The sequence below is a fragment of the Rhea pennata genome, chromosome 6 (assembly GCF_028389875.1).
Source record: "Rhea pennata isolate bPtePen1 chromosome 6, bPtePen1.pri, whole genome shotgun sequence".
NCBI classification, from domain to species: domain Eukaryota; kingdom Metazoa; phylum Chordata; class Aves; order Rheiformes; family Rheidae; genus Rhea; species Rhea pennata.
The window spans coordinates 35,457,950-35,480,641 of NC_084668.1; the positions used below are offsets into that span (position 1 = coordinate 35,457,950).

General features: G+C 40.4%; 2 protein-coding genes and 2 non-coding genes across 4 annotated transcripts; 1 reads left to right on the plus strand and 3 right to left on the minus strand.

The window, feature by feature from the left end:
* Positions 1-2,303: 2,303 nt before the first annotated feature.
* Positions 2,304-6,001, minus strand: EEF1B2 (eukaryotic translation elongation factor 1 beta 2). The gene is made up of 6 exons (XM_062579487.1): positions 5,859-6,001; positions 5,574-5,696; positions 4,290-4,413; positions 3,799-3,865; positions 2,965-3,090; positions 2,304-2,496 (listed from the first exon to the last, which is right to left on the minus strand). Exons 1-6 carry the CDS (start codon positions 5,936-5,938, stop codon positions 2,342-2,344), a joined length of 675 nt encoding a protein of 224 aa, XP_062435471.1. The 5' UTR covers positions 5,939-6,001; the 3' UTR covers positions 2,304-2,341.
* LOC134142415 (small nucleolar RNA SNORA41) lies at positions 3,353-3,486 on the minus strand. The gene has a single exon (XR_009958874.1). It is a non-coding gene; the product is annotated as a small nucleolar RNA SNORA41 (small nucleolar RNA).
* LOC134142413 (small nucleolar RNA SNORD51) lies at positions 3,949-4,027 on the minus strand. The gene has a single exon (XR_009958871.1). It is a non-coding gene; the product is annotated as a small nucleolar RNA SNORD51 (small nucleolar RNA).
* A 913-nt stretch (positions 6,002-6,914) lies between the features above and the next one.
* On the plus strand, positions 6,915-21,890 carry NDUFS1 (NADH:ubiquinone oxidoreductase core subunit S1). Its single transcript, XM_062579482.1, has 18 exons — positions 6,915-6,997; positions 7,161-7,252; positions 8,848-8,955; positions 11,486-11,562; positions 11,654-11,735; positions 11,845-11,975; positions 12,714-12,899; positions 13,249-13,383; positions 13,778-13,892; positions 14,906-15,051; positions 15,652-15,780; positions 16,996-17,125; positions 17,612-17,772; positions 18,617-18,771; positions 19,325-19,500; positions 20,209-20,343; positions 20,552-20,624; positions 20,955-21,890. Exons 1-18 carry the CDS (start codon positions 6,934-6,936, stop codon positions 21,044-21,046), a joined length of 2,187 nt encoding a protein of 728 aa, XP_062435466.1. The 5' UTR covers positions 6,915-6,933; the 3' UTR covers positions 21,047-21,890.
* Positions 21,891-22,692: the final 802 nt, after the last annotated feature.

Here is a 22,692-nt window from a genome sequence, read left to right on the forward strand (position 1 = left end):
TTTCTGCTAATCTTTCTGTTACGCAGTACACGTGGGATAGAAATGCTTCCTTCAAAGATCCTGATTTTTCACAGGCACAATGACACTGTAACATACCACTGCACCCCCCAGTACTACACAAAATACCTAAGGTACATATACTTGAGTTGCATAGAATTGTCTTGTGGCCAAGACATTACCATTAAAATGGGACTTATGGCTGCTCACCCCCACTGTAGCATCAAGCACACCACAAAATCTCTGTGAGCACCTGATCTATCTCACCAGCAGTTGTTAACTATTACAAAGCACAACAAAACTATTCTGAAACTCCTGTGCATGCCTCTCAGTTCTGCAACTGAGGAAAATGTGCTTTTTTTTTTTTTTTTTTTATGTTCCATTGCAGCAAGTTTTCTTCTGCCTTCAAGAGAAGGAATACTGAAGAATTTGTACGTGCATGCTGAGCATAAACAAAACACATACAAAAATAAAATCTCATTTTGGCAGGCCTGGTGCATGGCTTACATAACACTGTATTTTAGCAAAGTTACAGTCTATAAATTAAACCATTATATCTACTTGAAAAGAATATCGCAAAAGGCAATAGCCAAGGATAATAAAAAATACTTTTTGGATTTAGCATTCAGTAATCTCTTGCTTTTAACAGCAGCATGTGAGAATCACTAAAAGCAAGTTCTATGATTAGTAGAAGCAACAGCTACAGAATAACCAGAGAAAGGAGACTATACATTAAGGTAATTACACACAGGATAAAGCTAGTCTCTTTGGTTGTTAAAAGTTTATGGAAGGTAGGGATAGAGCCTGTAATTATACATTCAGTTCTTTAATCATGCTTTAAAAATCTGGCAGGCAGACTTTTCCCTAAAACAAATTACAAAACAAAGTCTTTGCATGATCTGAAACTGGCAGTCCTTTAAACAAAGAGTTTAAACAAGACTTCTCCACCAGATAACCACATGCAGCTGCTCAGAACTGAGTTAGCATCAATTGCAGCTACCTAGCTCTACCACTGAGCACCTCCATGTCAGTGACTGACATGCCACATGACAGGCTTCTGTTTCAGTCACAGCAACTCTGATGAAGGTCTAGAAATATGTATTCAACTGGAAGCTTTACATTGCTCCTGTGGATTATTTAGCATTAAGTTTTGGAAAACAGTTCAGTTCTGTTAGGCTCTTCAGTTTTAGTAAGGTCAAAATCAATTCTGAAACCAAGCTGCTGTCAAGTAAGCAGTTCTTTCTATGAGCTAAATTAGTATAATTACTGTATTTGTCACTATGCTTGCATTTTAATTGAACATCTTCTAGGTTTGTTATTAGACCACAGTATACTTCACCTTTAAATATAGAAGACTATCAGTCTGCATTAAATCTTCCTTTACTTCAGCATGTAATCACTGCAACTGATTCTCACATAGGCACGCTCAGGGGGTTAAACAATCAACTCCTAAAAATACACCTTGTGGAAGGTATATACTGCCCCCTAGTCATCTTTAAGTTAAGAGCATCCTTTAAGCAGGCAAGTCTAAGGACAACCAATGCTTCCCCGTGTTGTCTGAGGTACAAGATAGACTAAGACCTTGAAACCTGTAGTCAGGAACTGTTGTCACAAAAACTCTTCTACCTCAGCTTAGCACAGAAAAGATTTTATTAACCATCACTCCAACATCCCAATTTGCTGTACTAAGCCCTGAGAAAGGTGCAAGTATTTCTACAGTTTCAGTACAGAATTTAACATCTCAGAGGAAAAGAAGCTCAGTCTAGACAACAGATCATGTGAAGTTCCCACAAAAACTTTAGGCCAGATAAATAGCTTTCAGCTTCACTTAACATGTTCTCTAGTGCATTGCAGCCCTCCATATGGCCTTTAACTTGCCTACCTTAATTCCCTTGATGATAGCAAGGCCCAGCTTTCAACAAGTGGCACAACATAAATATTTGGCAACACCCTAAAAATGAATTAATATTCCTAAGTAACAGCTAAAGAACTTACTTGCACTTTGCCCTAACCCTGTGCTTTTTTTCCTAAAATCCACCCCTCTTTTCAGAGGGATTACAAATAGAATTCTACAAATGACACACCTCCCCCTCCCCCAGATGGGAAAAGAGCATTTCAGATTTTTAAAATGCTATATTGGTGATAAATGTGAACTTTTCCTACTTTCTTTGATCACACACTTGGTACTACAGTGGGTGGCAGGTTGTTGGAGCAGCCCTAAAACTCACTTTTAATCTCTACCCATCAACCAAGTTTTACATTAGTAAAAGAGATCAGTCTAATTTCACATTAACCAGAGACAGCTCTATTTTTGCTGTTACATTTATTCTAGATATAGCAAGACTTAAATTTTATTGAAAGCAGCTACATCCATTGATTGCACATAATCTTCAAAAGCTGTTATTCTTTCTTCCAGCATATCTGTTCCAACTTTATCATCTTCAACAACACACTGAATCTGAAGCTTTTTGATACCATAACCAACTGGTACTAGCTTGGCTGTCAAAAGAGAAAGAAAATATTTAATACTCCTTGGTTTGTAAAATCACTTTAAAAAAAGTGCATATCATATATGGCTAAAGTAATTTGCAGGGATATAAGTACATTCATTCTGTATTACAGACCACTTAATCAACAAACCAGTCCAGAAATGCCCTTTTAAACCAATGACATGGTATCTTAACCTGGTTGCTGCACCAATACAACATTTGAACTATTTTAAGGTATTGAACTGCACATCTCAGACCAGCAGTTCCCCCAAATCTTACTGAGGTACAGTACTACATAAAGCAGATACTTTTGTTGGCAGAAACATCACTGGCACTTCTCCCCCTCTAAATGACTTAAGTGATACACTTAGAGAATGTCAGCTCACTAAACAGTGCTAGTTTACCAAGAGCCACACATACACACTAGTGCTACTTCCCCTGCAGTTCTGGAATTCCTCCACCAGTTTATTCTACTTACAAGATCCCCAGACCAAGCCATCTACTTGAATGCTTCGAACACACTCCTCTAGTTTGGCCATGTCTGTCTCATCATCCCAAGGTTTCACATCAAGCAAGATTGATGATTTAGCAACAACAGCAGGTTCTGGAGGAAAAGAAAAGAGAAGAAAATCACCGTAAGTTTTCAAGAAATTTCAAGAAGCTTCCTATCAATATACTTACAAAACTACCTTCACAAAAACATACTTCTAGATTCATCAACAAGACACCTCACATTAGTGAGGCAGGCCTCTTGTAACATACAGTTCAAGGGTTTAAGACATACATATCCCAACATTTAAGATATGTAGATACACAAACTCTTCATTACCACTCTCACAAGAAAACATACTTTAATAATAAGCTGACACTGTTAGTTACACAGGAAGTCCTTTCCAGAGGATCTGAGAAGGAGCTTAGTACCATGTAACAGTTTATTTTCCACAGAGGGAATACTGCAACTGCTACAGTTCTGAACAGTTCCAGACCAGTAGCTGTGGAGTCTGTATTTTATACTGCAGCATTTTCTCTAAATACACAGTAACTTCTGACCGGCCATCTTACAAGTAATCTGTAGAGATTCTAGCACAGGCGCATGTTATACCAGTTTTACATCCATTTTGTTCAAAGAAAATCCTGGGACCAACTCTTTGTAGATAAGGCTTGACCTCTTGGTAGCACAAATTCAAATAAAACTAATTTGTCTCTTTCCAGTCAACTAAGCTGTATCTATTACAAACTTTTTTTTTTTTAGCCATCCTGTTTAAACACATGATAATAAATGCAAACAGAACAAAGGTCTTTTTGGACATACTTTTGGACTTCTTGGACTCATACTGGGCCAGGCGTTCTTCCCTTAATTTCTTTGCTTCTTCACTTTCCTGAAAGAGAAAGCCAAAAGCCAAAGTTACAGTAAAGCACCAACAAAACACTCACCTCTTTAAAGCACTATCAAGTTGACTGGCATCTAGTCAGACAAAAACAAATCATCACAACTGTCAGCCGAAAGATGGTGATTTTTGTTTTATTCATCACATAACCAGTCAAAATTAAATAATTATGACAATTCATCTCATTACAATATATTCCTTTCTTCCCTAGCTTTTTACTTTTTCCCCCTAATCTGCAAAGAGAAGGAAAATTTGTTAATTACAAGTAAGATCCACTATCAAGTGAACAAAATTAAGATGGCCTAAATTATTAATGCAAAAACCTGCATGTCTAGATACTTTAAAAAACAGAATACCAAAAAACTGTATTTCTGAAGAAACAAGTATAATACTTCCCCCCCTTAAGCATCAGTACCTCTTCATCATCAGATCCAAAGAGATCAATGTCATCATCATCTTTGCTATCTGTGGCCACACCTGTTGTGTCTTCAACATCAGCAGGACCATACTTCCCCAATGCTTTCTTTATACCTGGCAAACTAAAAGCAGCAGATATTAGGAACCTACTCAAATGTGAAGTCAGATACTGCCAATTCTCAGTATTTCTACAGTACAGTCACTAAAAAAGGCCTTTGTGGTAAGAACTCCCACCCCATTCTGCTACTTGAGAAGTTCCCTAATGACCAACACCAAATGCTCATACAGTGTAACAGATGAGAATTACAACAAACCCTATATGCAAAGGCTACTTGTCTAAGCAGAGATGATCCTACCTAACACCACTGTTCTATGCAAGTGCAAGGAAAAACAAAATTCTTAAGGGAATTGATCATCTGTACAATATTCTGTGTAGGAAATGTTATCAATTTCTCAGCTATGTTCCCCTGAAAAAAATTTAGGTCTGAAATAATCTTCTCCAGCTTACATAATTCTGCAGTCTTATTCTAAGGCTGTAGTTCTACTATGACTGCAAACTGTTACTACAAGAGCCATAAAACTAGCTTTGGTCTATAGTAACCAGTAGCAGTTTCTGCAGAGTGGACTTTGTGAAGTAACTTTATGATCTCAGTCCATTTAAAATACAAGAGCTTCAGAAAAGTCTGGTGACTGAGCCACCCAATTTTTTAAGAGTTCCCTTCAAAACAGGACTGAGGCACATAGAGGAGGCAGTGTAGCAGTACTGACACTACCTATGCTGTACCTTTTTAGAGAAGCCTGCAGTCTCCATGGATGTCAAAACAGCACCTTTCATGAACACTAAAATCACTAAAAAAGAAGAAAAAATAACATTTGCTTTCATATTTACCCTTGTTATAGGTGTTTCTGCATTGCAAGTCATTGATTTTGCTTTGTCCTCAGATTGTAAGTCTGAATGAACCACTTCCTTTAGTCATCTAGAACCTGCATGCTTGTCTTCAAAGAGTACTCTAACAGTTCCTGGCCCATTTTAGCGCTGCCTTTATAGAGTCAGTCTCCAGCTTTCAGAACAGTTATTCACATGAAATGCAGTAACAAAGCTCAAGCCCTTCTCACAAGCTGCAGCACAAGGGGCCGTTCCTGCTTGGAGGGTAACACAAGAAGCTCTACCAGGTGCTAGCTGTAATACTAGTGAGAAACACAGTTTTGATTCAACTCGGAGAAACGCAACGCTTTGTAAGGCAGCCCGCACACGCGTTCCAGTCTCCGAACTCAACCGTACCTGGCCTTTTGCTTTTCGTACGACTTGATGTGATTGTACCACCGGAGAGCATGGAACAAGTCTGCAGGAGGTGGGGCGGCGATCGCTTCGAAGACGGCGATGTCGGCCTGCGAGGGGACGTACCTGTAAAGCAGGGACCCAAGTGAGCGAGCCGAGCCGAGCCCACCACAGCCCCGCGGCCAGCGCCATGGAAAGTGCGAGAAGCCACGCGGCGCCACGAGCTCACGGCGGCAGCGGCCGCCCGCCCTCACCACACCGCCTACAGCCCCTCCCGCCGCCTCTCACCCCTCGATGTAGCTCCTGTCAGCCAGGAAGTCATTAAGGACCTGGAGGCCGGCAGCAGACTTAAGGTCCCCGAAGCCCATGGCGGCAGCGGCGCAGCACAGACGAGCGCTCTCCCAGCCTCACCGCCGCGGGAAAAGGCCGCGGCCTCCTTGCGCCCCCTTTATATAGCGGCTGGAGTATCCCTCCGCGGACAGCTCACGCGGCGAGGCTGTGTGTCCGTCCGCAAGGAAGAGGCGCGAAATAGTTCCCCACCGGTTTTAAACCGCTCCGGCGCGGGCCGCGCGGCAGACAGGACGTTAGGAGTGAGGAGGAGGGTCGGAGTATTGGATATGTGTTTGACGAGCAGAGTTGAGCAGCTTTTTAGGCTTGCAAGTTGGGTGGATAGTGTAACGAGTTCCGCACCCGGCGGCGCACGGCAGCGGAAGTTGCCGGAGACGGCCGAGGCGGGCGGTGGGAAGAGGCGGAAATCGCCGAAGGCGGCGTGGCAGGCGGAAACTGCCGAGCTGGGCTGTAGCAGCGCGGCGGAAATCCCCGAAGCGTCTCGCGCCGAAGATTGCCGAAGAGCGCTGACAGCGCTCGCCGCGGAGGGGCGGCAGTGGCCGAAGCGGCCGGCTCCGGAGATTGCCGAAGAGTGCCGAAGGGCGCCGAGCCGCCGCCATAGAGGCCGAGGCAGAGCGGAGCGCGGGCTGCGGTGGGCCGGGCTGAGGCGCCGCCGCCCCCCCCCCCACCCAGGTAACGGCGGTGGCGCCTCCACGATGGGGGGAGCGGAGCGGAGCGGAGGGGAGGGCAGGGGGTGCGAGGCCGTTAGCGGCGCCTCGGAGGGGGCGGCCCTGCGGGCGGGAGCGGCCCTGCGGGCGGGAGCGGCGGCGGCTCCAAGGTGACCCGCGCGGCGGCGGGCCGACGCTCGCCATTTTGCGTGGCCGTCCCGCGGCGGCGGCTCGTCGCCTCGCTCCGCGGGGGGGGGGGGGGAGCTTCCAGCCGCTCTGCCCGCGCGGGGCCGCTCGCGAGTGGGGCCGGGCCGCCGCGGACGGCGCGGCCGCCTGACTGTTCTCCCTCTCTGTCGCTTCCCAGCACCATGCTCCGACTGCGCGCCGTGCGCCGGGCCCTGGCCGCTGCTGCCCGCTCGCCCCACGCGTGCGGTAAGAGTCTCGGCGCGTGAGCCGCTCAGGGGCGCGCGTGGGCGCCTGCTGCGCAGCGCGGGGTTTGGGGGCCCGTGGAGCAGGCGCTGCGCCCCTGCCCCGCGGGGAGCGTGCGAGCTGGCGGTTTGCACTGTCAGTTTTCTGCTTTTTCTGTGTCCCGCAGGGCGCGCCACGGCCACGGCCGCCAGCAGCCAGATAGAGGTGTTTGTGGACGGCAATCCCGTGTTGGTGAGCCCGGGAACCACCGTGCTGCAGGTGCGAGGAGTCGCGTGCTCCGTTTCTCTCTGACTCCCCGTCTCTCCTCCTTGCCTTGCGGCCTGCTGTGTTCCTTGCGGCTGGAAACTTTGCGTTTTTGCCTGCAATTCTTGTGATGTTTCGACTGCTTGCAAAGCAATTTCGTATGGCAGAAACCATTTGGGGGGTTCAGTGTTTGAGAAAGAAGTATTTGCTGTGGCTGAGTGAAAGAAGGAGTGAACAGCTTGAATCCAACATGCAGAAACTTCTGCAATGCAATAAGACCTGGATAAATTCTATTTGCAGTTCTAGCAGTTACAGATTGTGGTATCCTTTTCTGTTTAGTCTGCTCAGAACCTCTTAAGAATTATAGCAGCTGTCTGTTTTTCGTCTGACATGAACTGAGCTGGTAGTCTTTGAGAACATGTTAATATTGTACCTTATTTATTGAATGGTGTCCCAGGCATACAAAGGATGTCCTCTCAAGTTATTTATTGTTACAATTCAGAACGCTGCTCCTGCAATGCTTTTTTCTTCTTTCTGTGGGAAGAAATAGAACCTGGCTCTCCCAGCCTACAGTCATTGCTATAGCATTTCAGGCCAAATACTAAGTCACTCCTCTTCTAGTCTGCCTTCTTACTCAGCAGCCATTAACTGAGGGCAAAGTTAATTAGAACACAACATCTATATATTTATTTTAAAATACATCCTTAGCTTTCTGGATACAAGTTACTGTTTTATTTAGACATTAGAACTCCCTAGAAGGAGTCTGGTATAAAGTATTTCTTTAATGCTAGGGGATTTATTTATTTATTGTTTACATGTGTACATTTTTGCAAAAATCTACAGGAAAAGTTAGATCTTATTGGTTCTTTTTTAATCTGAATGTGCTTTGCTGATTTCTGAGTGATGGCATGTGCCCGTGTTTTGAATTTGGCACTGTTCATTGTGGCAGCTTTAGTACTATAGCGTAGATTCCATCGGACATGGTGATTTCATGCAAGAAAGGGTCCCTTTATCAGTTCTGTGGAGATCTGTTGTCTCTGTCCTGTCTCTTCTTTGGACGTGGCATAGAAGAACTTCTCAGTGGCTTTGAGATCCTAGGGAATCTGAAGAATGACTATGCTCTAGTATTTAAAAAGCCCAGTGCCATTTATAAAGAATATCTCTGTTATTGAATCATCTGAAGTTACGGCTATTGTTGTTTCCTTTAGATTTTTTCAAGTATGCCTTTTGAATACTTTTCTTTAAATTGTGTATGGTATCTTTAAAAAGTTTTTTTTTGGCACTAATGGCCTATCTAATGAAGAGAATTAAATAGATGCTTGGCAAAAAGGAGAGAATGAAGGAGAAGACAATTTTAATTTCCCCAATCAACTATGCATTTAGAAAAGACATTGTATTTACAACTCATAACCTGACAAATTCTTGTTTGAACACAATTTCTTTTTTTCCTATGAAGAATACAAAATTATAGCTACTTGAAAGTAGCTGACTATGCATTATTGCTGCAAACTAAAACTGTTGTTTGAAAAGCTGAAGGACTGAATTATATTTATGAGGTAGAACTGAAGGATCTAACTCTAACTTAATTTTCCATTGTTTCTTCTCTATAGGCCTGTGAAAAGGCTGGAATTCAGATACCTCGTTTTTGTTACCATGATCGTCTCTCTGTCGCTGGAAACTGTAGGATGTGCCTTGTGGAAATAGAGAAAGCTCCCAAGGTATTGTATGGTTATTACAGGAGTTAGTCTTCTGCTGTGCATAGAGTTTAGTTAAAATCTTGTAAATAATTATTTGAACAGTCATCAGCACACACATCTTTGTAATTCAGTTGCTGTGAGCAAATTTTCCCCCTTTCCCTCATCTAACTTCATCCCAGTGTTATGTACAAAGTTATGCTGTTCCACAGTGATTGTCTCCTTTTTGGATCTGTGGATCAAAGTCAATTCTCAGTTTCTTATGGATCACTTTGCTTCTGGAGATTAACATTTGATAGCCATATATTTTTAGTCAGATGCATTTTTATATTCTGTAATCCAGGCTTCAGCTGCAGATTTTCAGCTGATACACAAGTAGGATACTTCAGATACTGTTTGAATTCAGCTGTGAGGTTAGTGTCTGCAGGTTTGTTCTATTTAATCAGAGATTACTTGTCTGTGTTTTAATGTGTTATCATAGCATTGATGTCTACTGTACTACTAGTATTAATGGACTTCAGGATTGAATGGCATCTTTAGTGGTACTGTTTTAAGAAGCCAATGCAGATAGTTGAGGTTTTCTTTTTAAGAGCACAGCTAAAAGAGGCAGTGAACAGATGCAGCGGTTTGTGCAGCTGTGTCTGGGCTCTGCTTAGAAGCTCTGAGAACCTCAACTTGAATTCCATAGTTTGAGCTTTACGTGTCTGGAAATGTTGTGTTGTAACTAAAGATTGAAGCCATGATAGTCCATGTTGTGATATGATAGAAAGGGCGGGTTCATTTTCTGAGCAGGAGTATTTGTTAATCTTGCAGTAGCCTTGTCGAAAGTATCTTAAGACTCTCTGAATGTGCTTTGGGACAGTCTTAATAAATAACTTACACTCTGAACCTCACTTCTAGAGGTATTTCAGACTCCAAGTCTTTTTGATCTGCCTTGTATCTATTACCATTGATTTTTTTCTTGATATATCAGCTACTTGAATTAGAACCCCAGAATGTAAAGCTGTAAAAAGGCTTTTTTTTTTTTAATCATAACAGCCAAGCCCCGTGGCCCTTCCTGTTCACAGGCCCATGAGATCTCTGAGACTGAGCAACAGCTTGCTGTAATGCTGTCAGGGAAACTGAAAGCTTTCCAGGATGCTTGTTAGAAGCATATGTTCTCTTCAATATCTGTATAATCAATGTTTTTTGAGGCTGTAGTTACCCTCACCTCCATCCCTGAAAAGCTGGTGGAACAGGTCAATACTGGGTCCAGTATTGTTCAACTTACTCCTCAGTGACCTGGCTGAAGGGACGGAGGGCACCCTCAGCAGGTTTGCCGATGATGCAAAACAGGGAGGAGGCTGATACACCTGGGAGCTGTGCTGCCTTTTGGAGGGGCCTTGACAGGCTGGAGAGATGGGCAGAGAGGAACCTCATGAAGTTCAACCGAGGGAAGTGCAGAATCCTTCACCTAGGGAGGAATAACCCTATGCACCAGGACAGGCTAGGGGCTGACCTGCTGGAAGGCAGCTCTGCAGGTAACCACCTGTGGGTCCTGGTGGATAAGAAGCTGGACATGAGCCAGCAGTGTGCTCTTGTTGCCAAGAAGGCCAATGGTGTCCTGGGGAGCATTAGGAAGAGTGTTGCCAGCAGGTCAAGGGAGGTGATCCTGCCCCTCTGCTCAGCCCTGGTGAGGCTGCATCTGGAATCTTGTGTCCAGTTCTGGGCTCCCCAGTACAAGAGATGTGGAACTAGAGAGAGTCCAGCGAAGGCTAAGCGATTAAGGGACTGGAGCCTCTCTAACATGAGAAAAGGCTTAGAGAACTGGGACTCTTTAGCCTGGAGAAGAGAAAGCTGAGGAATGTTCTTATCTGTGTGTAAAAGTATCTGAAGGGCAGGTGTAAAGAGGATGAGGCCAGACTTTTCAGTGGTGCCCAGTGACAGGACAAGAGGCAACAGGCACAAACTGAAACACAGGAAGTTCTATCTGAACATGAAGAAAAGCTGCTTTACTGTGCGAGTGACAGGGCACTAGTTTAGGTTACCCAGGGAGGTTGTGGAGTTTCTATCCTGGGAGATATTCAAAAGCCATCTGGTCACAATCCTGGGCAACACTGAAAAGTTGGACTTAGATGATCTCCAGAGGTCCCTTCCAACCTCAACCATTCTGTATTGCTAGACTGCTGCTGTAAGTGTAGGTATAAATTTAACATGCTTGAAAACAGTGTGGTGTGACATAGCTGTTGTCATGACCTAGGTAGAGATGCATTTTTCATTCTGGTGTGGTTCATTTCCTTGAAATAGTTTCCGTGTTCAAAGTCATAACTTAATTCCAACACTGCCTTTAAGAACTAACCTTTCTACATAGCGGATTATTAATATATATGACTTCTAATAACTTCATATTGGTAGACTTTCTTCTATTCTCCTTGCAAATGCCTTTTTATTTCTACAAAGTGTTAGTTAATAACAGATAACTGTGTAAGGATTTGGTGGAGGGGAGTGGGTTGTTCTTACTGAGAGGAAATATGTTGTATTCACATATGGTTTTTCTTCCTTATGATCACTGCAGCCAGTGGCTGCTTGTGCCATGCCAGTTATGAAGGGTTGGAACATACTGACAAATTCTGAGAAGTCCAGGAAAGCGAGGTACTTTTTAAAGCTTCTTGTAGCTAGTTTTACCTGTCTACTTGTTAAATGGTGAAAAGTTGATATTAACTGTAATTCTTGAACCCAACAGAGAGGGTGTGATGGAATTCTTGCTGGCAAATCACCCATTGGACTGTCCTATCTGTGATCAAGGTGGAGAATGTGACCTACAGGTACAACATCCAATTAAATTATGTAGACTTATGTAGTAATACTCTTGTCTTGGGCAAAACTGTGCTTTCAAGCAACCTGGATATATCTATTTTTTGTTGTTTGTTCTAGGATCAATCAATGATGTTTGGCAGTGATAGGAGTAGATTTAGAGAGGGAAAGCGTGCGGTTGAGGACAAGAACATTGGCCCATTAGTCAAAACAATCATGACTCGGTGTATACAGTGCACTCGATGTATCAGGTAAAGTCCTTTATTTTTTTGTTGGAGAGCATATTGAACAGGAATATTTATATAATTTTGTTACTCACTACTTGTGAAAGAAATACCACCAGGGGCAGTAAGTTTTCATTTCTTTTCTGACTGTGGTTAAGAATTTTATTTCTGGTAGATGCTGATAACTCATTTCCTAGAGCTACCAAGTAGCTATCATACAGGAAATAGAGAGATGGCCAGAAAATGAAAGTGAAATCAGAATTCTACAAGGCCATAACCAGTCTTACGCTTTTATTGCCAGAATGGATTTTAAAGCATTGAGAGACTTCCTCAGCAATAATTGCAAGATTGATTTATTCTTGGCAGCCTTTGGTAGTCATCTTTATGCTCTTCTGTAGTCCTGAGATTCTGCACCAGCTAAATGAAAGAGAATACAATCTACTTGCCTACTTCTAGAAAGACCTTTTTATTTATAGCTCATTTTTGGACTCAAACTGAAATTCAGTGACCATTGAACTGCTGCTGTATTTATTGATCTTAATAAACTAGGAAAGTTTCTGCAGCCTCATCTTAATGAACTTCTGCAGAGGGATAGTCCTGCTTGTGATGGGACTTGCTAATGTATCTAAATAATTGCCCTCTTTTTGCAGGTGTATGAACTGATGGTAATATTTTATCTTAAGAAAATGAGATAAGAGTTGAAAAATACGCTGTGTTGCTATTGTACACTCCAGATTTGTTTTTTATTTTCTTTGCATTTACCAGGTTTGCCAGTGAAATTGCAGGGGTAGATGACTTGGGAACAACTGGAAGAGGAAATGATATGCAAGTTGGTACTTATGTTGAAAAAATGTTTATGTCTGAGTTATCAGGAAATATTATTGACATCTGCCCAGTTGGGGCTCTTACCTCCAAGCCATATGCCTTTACTGCACGTCCATGGGAGACGAGGTATGTATCAACTCCTGTCAAAGATACAAATTTCTCTGTATTTCTTTCACATGTTTTATCTTAGAATATGTCCACTATGACATCAAGAGTTTTCTGATTTTTATTTTCTGCATTTTGTTTTATACTTTTCTGTTGATTGAATCTAACACAAATTCTGTTACTGAAGTAAAGTTTGTCTAAAGAAAAAGTCAGTCATGAACACAGTAATTGCTGAGGGTATTATTTTAAGTATTTTGTGAAACTAAGCTATTTTATGTATATCTAAAGCTAAACTTATTTAAATGTTTGTTATACAGTCTATTGCTGCTTGTATACAAAAACCTGCAAATAGTGCATTTCTCCTAAATAGGAAGGTAGAATCCATTGATGTTCTTGATGCAGTTGGAAGCAACATTGTGGTGAGCACAAGGACTGGAGAAGTGATGAGAATTTTGCCAAGACTGCATGAGGATATCAATGAGGAATGGATATCTGACAAAACAAGGTGTGTGGGGGTTGCCTGCAGGCAGATGTGCAGGATTTTTGTTTGCAGGCGTATGGTAAAGACACTTCACAGTACCAGAAATGTTGACAGTAGTAGTGACCTTTGGATTCTGCTGTTAACATTGTAAAGATATAGTGAAAAGCAGTTGGTAAAATATACTTTTAATAATATAGTTACAGTTAATGTGTCTGCTAGCATCTCCTTTTTGTAACTCTTCTATTATGGGAATATTTTTGTATCACATCTTTTGCTTGTTTTTGAGAAGGGAAAGTTAAGCTTTCAGTGGAAATGTTTGTCATGGTTCTCTAAATATTGCAAGCTGTGAGAAAAGGCCAATCTTATGAAATATTTAGGATACATAATTATCTTTTTAATATTAGTGTTGTTCACTCAGGTTTGCCTATGATGGTCTGAAGCGTCAGAGGCTTACTCAGCCAATGGTCAAAAATGAGAAGGGACTATTTGTTTATGCCTCATGGGAGGATGTGTTAACCCGTGTTGCTGGTGTGGTAAGAATAATTTTCAATATATGTAGCGTAAAATTAATTTGTAAAGCTGGGCATAGTATTAAAATATGAAAGCAACAATATAGAAAAGGACTTTTTATCTCCTCTAAGATTAGAGGGAACAATGACTTCTAATTTATTGTTTCCACTTAATTCTGTTATCTTTTGAATATTATATACAAATTTCCTAGTTCATGGATTAAACTATCTGAAGAACTTTGTTTTATGATGATTTCAAGAACATGCAGGCAGTAAATAAATGGAGCATTGGGAGAGAAATTACTTTAAGTGGGAAAATAGGCTACTTCATATAAATCAGAAAAATTCAGGAAAGTGGCTACCTGGATTTCTGAAAACTTTTAAAATTTTATTTAGACTCTGCTATCACCACCTTTGATGGCAAAGCCCTTAATTCTGCATTACTTGTATTTGAATTGTGCTTGCCTCATTTTGCTTTCTCTGTGGTGGTTGATTCTGCTGTTCAGATGAAGTTCTGCATGACTGCTCTGGGTTTTGATTAAAATTTTTATGTGCGAGGAAGTAGAACTGAGTTACTGCAATTGAACTTTCCTCAGGGATGTCTTTTTTTTTTTTTTTTTTTTTTTTTTTTTTGCCTGTGGTACAGTAGCAGGGTTTGTTAGAAAAACTATTACTATATCTTCTCAAATATTATCTCCAAGTTCAGGTTGCTACCTGAGCTTTTATTATGAAAGTTTATTTTCAGTCTACACAGTAGCGTCACTAAAATAAAAGCATTAACCAGTCTTCCTATCTTTACCACACCAAATAAAAATTAGTCACATTTGAGCAGTAATTTAAGTGGGAGAGACCTGGATACAATAAACAGTTGTGCTTTGCTTATACTGGAGTTACTGCCTTGCAGAATTGAGGTATTGCTGATTAGTTTCAGTGCTACTCCAGTGTGCTACTGGCTTTAGCACATTCTAATTTAATAAATATTAACCTGAGTTCGGTGAGGTCTTTTGCTGCTGTTCACGTTTTTTTCCTCTTTCCAGCTCCAGGCTGTTGAAGGTAAGGATGTAGCAGCAATTGCAGGAGGACTGGTAGATGCAGAAGCACTGGTAGCGCTGAAAGACTTGCTCAATAGAGTAAATTCTGATATGCTCTGCACTGAAGAAGTCTTCCCTACTGCTGGAGCTGGGTGAGAATTCAGGCAAAGTTTGTCTGTAATTATTTATTAATAAACTTTCCACTCTGTGAAAAAACTAAGATTCTGAAATCATCAAGGATAACAATTACAGGTTTCATTAGAATTACAGTAGTCGTTCACAGAGTATTTATTGACTGTGAGTAGAGGCATAGTCTCTACTACAGAAAAGATTGCACACAATATATATTGAGGCTGCTGTAGTTCAGGAGTAGGCTATTCAGAGCTAGTTACATGCTCTGTAAAATGCATGTTAGCCAGAGTATACTTCTGTTAGTGTTGTGAAAACACTAAACTTAATTATTATAATCTTGTAGACTGTACTAGCAGATGAATTCTGTGAAGGCTTAGAATGTCTAAATGGAGGAAATACCTACACTGCAATTTCTTTCATATTTATTGTCTCTGATATTCATGAAAGAGAGAAAGTCTTGCTTTTTATTTGGGTTAGTAATTTGGACAGAAAAATTTCTATTTTTCTTCCTGGTACGAAAAAATATTTTGGATATCTAGAGTCTTTACTTCATGTCTTTATTCTTCACCTTTACTGAACTTTTGACTTCCTGCTTTTTTCCATTCTGTCTTTTGTTACAGCACAGATTTACGCTCTAATTACCTGCTAAATACCAAGATTGCTGGAGTGGAAGAGGCAGATGTTCTGCTTCTTGTTGGCACCAATCCACGCTTTGAGGCTCCACTTTTTAATGCTAGAATTCGAAAGAGGTTGGTATCCTTGGTGGTGAATAGGAATGCAAACACATCTGCATTTGTCACAATGCTGAAGTGAAGCTGCAGGCAGTAAGTGGGAGCATTCACTGGACAAGACTCCTTAGATTTTGTTCAGTTTTTAGTAAAGGGATGGTGATATGTGTTGACAGAGAGGATCTCTTCTCCCTGAAATGTACAGTTATGTTTTGTTCATTTCTACTATGACATTTTATGTAAATTCATATACTCAGTCATCTATTCCTTTGTTAAATTACACAGCCCCCTCGTACTTTGTCTTACAAAAGACAGTACTTGTTAAGGAGTGTTTTTTAAAGAGTAATGTTTGGATTCAGTTTGCACGGAGCTGTTTTTTGTATTGTTATGGTAGCAAACAGACTGGCTTAGAAGCAATAATGCAAATTTTTTGGCAAAATAATACAGTGGTTTCCCAAATTTTTGAAAACATAGCTAATTCATCATAAGAGGATCTGTCAGCAGGAGATAACTGAGGATTTAAAAAAACAACCAAAAAACCCCACTGCTCTACTTACTGTCCTGGGAGCTTTCAAAATATATTATTTTTTTAAAATCTTAAATTTACAAAGAAAAATAACAGCCATTTAAATTTGAGAGGTTCATGTCTTTTATATGTCTGTGCAATGAAAAGCAGTAAAAAATGAAAAATTCCTAACCAGCTAGATTTCTTTCTAAATGTCAAAGAAATAAGTGAATTCCTAAGTGTGAACACTGTCATATGCAGAATTCTTTCCTTCTACAAGTGACCTTGACTTCAATTCTGAAATAACCAAGTTAGATCAAGTAAAGGAATAAACTTAATAGTAGCTGTAGGCTTTTTTTCCTGCCTAACTCTGAAAAGATGTCTAACAGTTGTTGAACCACATCCTTTGGCATCCCTCCCCCCCCAAATTGGCAAAAGTTTGAGGGGAGGAGAGAACTGAGTTAGGAAGTTCTCATGTAAGGTAGGTTGTAGTATTGGACTGAGAATGTACATAGAGAACTTTTTCTTCAAAAAAGGTTAAACTTGCTTAGCAGTCAAAATAATGCTAAACTGGGTGTTACCAAAACAGCAAATACCATTTAAACTGCTTTGAAGAATTTGCATCTTATTTCTAGTTATTGCTAAAACCATGTTAGCGGTTTTGTGGTTGATAGTGGTTGATTACACCTCTGCATTTCTTTGATTTTCTTTTTTCTTTGCTGTGTTTTCAGCTGGCTTCACAATGACTTGCAAGTGGCCCTAGTCGGCTCTGCTGTGAATTTGACCTACACCTATAATCATCTAGGAGATTCACCACAGATACTCCAAGACATTGCTTCTGGAAAACATGCCTTTTCCAAGGTACACACAACTTACGAATGTGACTGTTACAGTTCAAATGCATTAAATAATCTGCATCACCTGTAGAGATTGATTTGGTGAGAAGTACCTTGTCATATTATGGGGCTATTTGCTTTTAATTAACTGCAGAGATGAGGCAATGATTAGTGTGCAACAAATGTTTTGTGTGAATTATTTAATAGATTCATGCATGTAAAACTTTCTAGTGTGTAAAATTCCAGAAATATTTCTTAATGTGATGTGGGCTGTTCCAGCCACTGTTGTTTCCACTTAAGTGTCTGGTTTTCAAGAGTATAGCGTACTGTACCGGCAGTATCTCCCAGCTTTATCTCTAGATGAAATAACGACCACTTCAGCTCTGTAGCTTTGCTCGGAAGGCTTATGTAGAAAGTACAGGATTTATTATGTTGTCTGCACCAAGAATTGTCTTCAGAGCCTTAATTCATTTCTTGATTTTTTTTTTGATTTGTTTTTCGCCTTGCACAGGTCCTTGACCAGGCCAAAAAGCCAATGGTAGTGGTAGGTAGCGCAGCACTTCAACGCAGCGACGGAGCCGCTATCCATGCTGCAGTGTCCACCATTGCACAAAATGCCAGGACTAAGAGTGGTGTTGGTTCTGAATGGAAAGTCATGAACATCCTTCACAGGTTTGCTTTAAGACTCTTAAAGAGACTTTTTCATTCACTTCTGCTGGGCCTACATGTTACCACCAAGTATGTGCACAGATTTATTTGCATACATCACAAAGCTTTATCAGGTTAACCCTATAGAGAATAAAAAGGTAAAAGTACAAGGTAGCAGAAACCTTTTATAAAAATGGGTTTCTTGACCTAACAATTTCAGACTCCATGAGATTTTATTAGGGATAACTTTAAATGTAGAATTAAAAATCTATAGGTTTAGGAGAGCTTACCAACATACCAGAGCATACCATGCACAGCAGACTAATGCTACTTGCTAAATGATTGCTTCTATCTAGAGAAAAAAGAAAACCAAAATGTTTAGAGTGTCTTATTAATGTGATTTCTTTTAATAGTCATTTCACTGTACAGGTTCTTAACAGAACAGTTGGTTTGCTTCAATGCAGGGCTTTTTTGATCTTAGTTATTCAATTTATTAGGGTACTATTCCTGCTAATATGTGAGCTTCTCTTGTGACAGTCCTTCTATGCTGTGTTTCTAAAACTCCAGATCTGAGTGACAAACTGACAACTTCTTTAAAGGGAAAATGATTTCAGCAAATTTAATGGATCTCAAATTTGGGCACAATGATATTGTGCCAAAAGCAGTTTCAATGATGTCAAGAGCAAGGCTTGGTCCTCCTTTTTTTTTTTTTTTTTCCCTCTCCCCCCCAATGTAAAGTCCTGCCAGTGAAACTGCAACACTTAATACCAAAATCTTGTCCCTCTTAAATATGTAGTCAACAAAGTTAGGCCTGTTCTGATGGGAGAGGGAGAATTCCGAAATAGCTGTAATATGTTTGTTCCTACAGGGTTGCAAGCCAGGTAGCTGCTTTGGATCTGGGTTTCAAACCAGGAGTGGAAGCAATTAGGAAAAATCCTCCCAAAGTACTGTTTCTCTTGGGAGCAGATTCGGGATGTATAACACGTCAAGATTTGCCGAAGGATTGTTTTGTCATCTATCAAGGTAATTAATATGTGTAATTTAAGAAATATTGCTGTCTCAAAGTTGAAGAGCAAGCCTACACAACGGCAAATTCTAGTCTTTATTTTCTGCCAAAAAATGAATTTTCTGAAGTCTGAGATACTGATGAACTGTTTTTTAGATAAAAATGAGAAACTGTTCATGACTGATAAGGGAATATATACCAGTTTAGCTTGCTGTAGCAGAGCCTCAAGCCTAGCAAACAAAACTGCATTGGTTCCCAGCTATTCTGTCATACCACATGACTTTATCATAATTCATCAAGTGTCCTTGTTTCAGGACTCCCCACAAATGCTCTCAGGTGTAGAGACTGAACTACCATTTACTACTGCTTATTGTCTACTCATTTTCCCCAGAGGCAAGAAGAACTTCAGAGCAGTCAGCCTAATAGGTTCTGTATCACTAGTTATATAAAGCTTAGAAACATCTTTTTACAGGGAACACAAGCTCTATATTGTTAGTAGAGTGTTCTTCTTTAGTTGGACGTACTGATGGCTTAAAAGAATGCGAATGGTTTCCTCTTTCCATCTGTTAGGACATCATGGGGATGTGGGAGCTCCCATGGCTGATGTTATCCTCCCAGGAGCAGCATATACAGAGAAGGCAGCTACATATGTGAATACTGAGGGTAGGGCCCAGCAGACAAGAGTAGCTGTAACACCTCCTGGGATGGCAAGGGAAGACTGGAGAATTATTAGAGCCATCTCTGAGGTACTGTTATGAATTGCTTCCAGCAAAAGTATACTGAATGGTTAAGTACCTTTTACTTTAAAAACTGTTTCCAGTAAAAGCTACATTTTTCAGGGAAGTGCATGTTTAAACTCTTAGAGTGATGTTCTGTATTGAGCCCTTAATTCTGTGGGGTAAATGCTACTGTTTCCCTTTTGAGACTACCACTAGTGCTGTAGCTGCTCTATGCTGCTGGAATGCACAGTGGGTGAAGTGTTGTCTGCAAATTCTGCTGGTCTTTGTGAAGTACTTTAGAGCAAACTGGTGGGAGGATATACTTTCTTTTTAGAAAGAAAAAACCTGAACTCTGAGAATAGTACCTCATATCATCAGATAGCGTCAAAAACATGCTTACTTTTATCATGTTTGGTGAGGCAGGGAAAGAACAAGTGAAATTGCCTGTAAGGAAGGAGACAAGTACTGGTTATCTCTTCTTGTCTCCTCTCCTTCCTGCCGCCACCCCTGTCTTTGTACAGTGAACAGAACAGCACAGCTTTTTAGCATGAGGAAGTCTTAACTGTAGGTATCAGAAGCTCAACAGAGTGCTGTAGTTTGTACATTGTAACTGCTTAATATTTTACGAGTGTAGTTTTCTTTCTGATTTTAATTTAGATGTTACAAATTGGTAATTTAAAGTACTGTGTATTAAACCTCTAGACCTGATGGGTTTTTTTGGTTAAATTATCTTAGATGGCTGGTATGACCTTGCCTTATGAGAACCTTGATCAAATACGGAAGCGTTTAGAAGAAGTATCTCCTAATCTGGTCCGATACGATGATGTGGAGGAGGCTAACTACTTCAGCCAGGCAAATGAATTGTCCAAGGTAACCAAAACCAAAGCACTTCGCCATGTTTTAGCACTATTACATAGCTTGATGCTTTTTGTGAGGAATTGACTTGCTGTATATGTAGTACTGCAGGCATACCTTGAACTACAGAGAATGCATACTTCACTAAAGAAATGCTTTGGCAACAAGGTCCTATCACAAAGCTGACTTCTCGTTTTTTACTTTTTCCCTCTTTCTGCCACAGTTGGTGAAGCAGCAACTCCTTGCTGATCCTCTTGTTCCACCTCAGCTCACAATTAAAGACTTTTATATGACAGGTATGTAGAGTACAGCCTTTTTGTTATGAAATCAGCCATATATTTCATTTTGCTATAAAGTATGATTTGTAAGAGACATTTAAAGCTTTTCGCTAAGGTGTGAAAAAGATGACTTTTAAACTTCCCAATAAAATGATTTGGGATTTATGTAAAGTCTAGGCTATTAGACTGACTGTATTTTCAACTAAGCATGTTTTCTTTGTACAAGGTCCTGTTTTAAATCTCTTGCATACTGCGTTTGCGTTTATGTATAGAAAATGAACAGTTAAAACACTGACAAGTGTTTGGGCTTTTTTTTTTTTTTTTTTTTTTTTTTTTTTTTTTTTGCAGATTCAATCAGTAGAGCGTCCCAGACAATGGCCAAGTGTGTGAAAGCTGTTGTTGAAGGTGCACAAGCAGTGGAAGAGCCATCCATCTGCTAGATACTAATCACACCGCTACCAACTCCATCCAAGTAGTTGTTGCAGTTATCTGCCGTGACTGATATATATATTTTTCCTTTCAAAAACCATTTGCTAGGCACTGGTATTTTTCTTGTCTTCATTCACATTTTCATGAGTTCAAATAGTCCTATAGTACAGGACTGTTGTGTCTGGAGAGAACATGCAGCATTCAACTTACTGTACCTAGAGGCAGAGTATGTGATTGTATACAAATAAATTATAATACTAAACCATCCATTATGTATATAATTCATATAGCCCATGCTTCCTGCATGAAAAAAAGGTAAGCAACTCGAGTTGATAAGACAAGTTTACATGACAAAAAATAGAAGATTCCAGCTTTCTTCCAGAGTGTCTAGGTATTTTAATTTTAAGCACTGATGAGGGTGTGAAGATGGTCTTGCAGTAATGCTATTCCAGGGCAAATTGTCCCTTTTGGAGTCAAACATACCTGGTTTACTTCAGACTTAGCACTGCTGTAGATACTTGTATGTTTCTACAATTAGTTGCAATAGAGAAACTATTCATGGGGGGAAATAAATTTCTTCATATAGAAGAACAAGCAGTTTTTGAAGAGCTTCTTTAATATTAAACTGTTTTTTAAACTCAGCAAAAAGAAAGTCCTTAGCAGCTTTATCTATCTGAGTTCAAATACAGAAAGGATCTCAGAATAGTTTCTCTGTGCAATGGGCCTTTTATAGCAGAGTAGCGGTGGTAGCTGTGAGAGTTCATCTCTTTTTAAATCATGCAAACTGAAGTGGTATTGGAAAGCCATGTCTTCCAACTTTCATTAAAAATAAAACTAAAAACACCTATCAGGTAACTTTGCACTCCTTTTTTTTCAGTATAGAATATTACTGAGTGAATGAGAACTCTGCTGTAAGAGTCTTAACTTTATAAAATCCCTTTATGCTCTGTCTCTGAAATTTGGGAGCAACAGGCAAGTAACTTCAACAACAGTTTTCTTTTTGCCTGAGAGTTTACCTCTGTGGCCCAGTCTACTTTATGCTGGCCTACCACGTCTTAAATACTGGGTGTTTGATGCAGCCTGCCTTCTTCCAGGTAAAAGCAGGGTCAGTTCTAATGGTGGTATAAAATAAAAACAACTACTCTCTTCTATTAAGTATCACTGTGCATGTTAGTGAGACATCTATATCTGTGGTAGTCTAATGTGGCAGTTCACAGAATCCACTAGTGTGTGTGTCTATCTGTGATTAATACAGCATAAAACCTTCTTGTTGCCGTTATGAAATGTTATCTCTCATAAGGAGGTTGGTAGGGGGCAAAAGAATGTGTAAGAAAACATATAGCAAAAGCAGGGTAGTTGACTGTTCTCACAGATAATAAGATTAGGAGGAAAAGGTGCACCTGATGAGTTCCGTATTCAGTAAAACCTTTGCTTCTCAGGTTGCTAAGGAATAACCCCCCCCCCAAACTCACACTGTACAAAGAATAATAATTTCAGCTGTATAACAACTCAAGTCAGTCTTTGTGCTTCTTCACTTTTATAAAATTTAAAGTAAAAAGTTTAATGTCCAAAAGCTTTAGAGAATTGCAGATTTTCTTTTTTGCCTTACATGCTTAAGTAGGAGCTCTGGTGCTAATTACTTTGTGTTTCAGAAGCT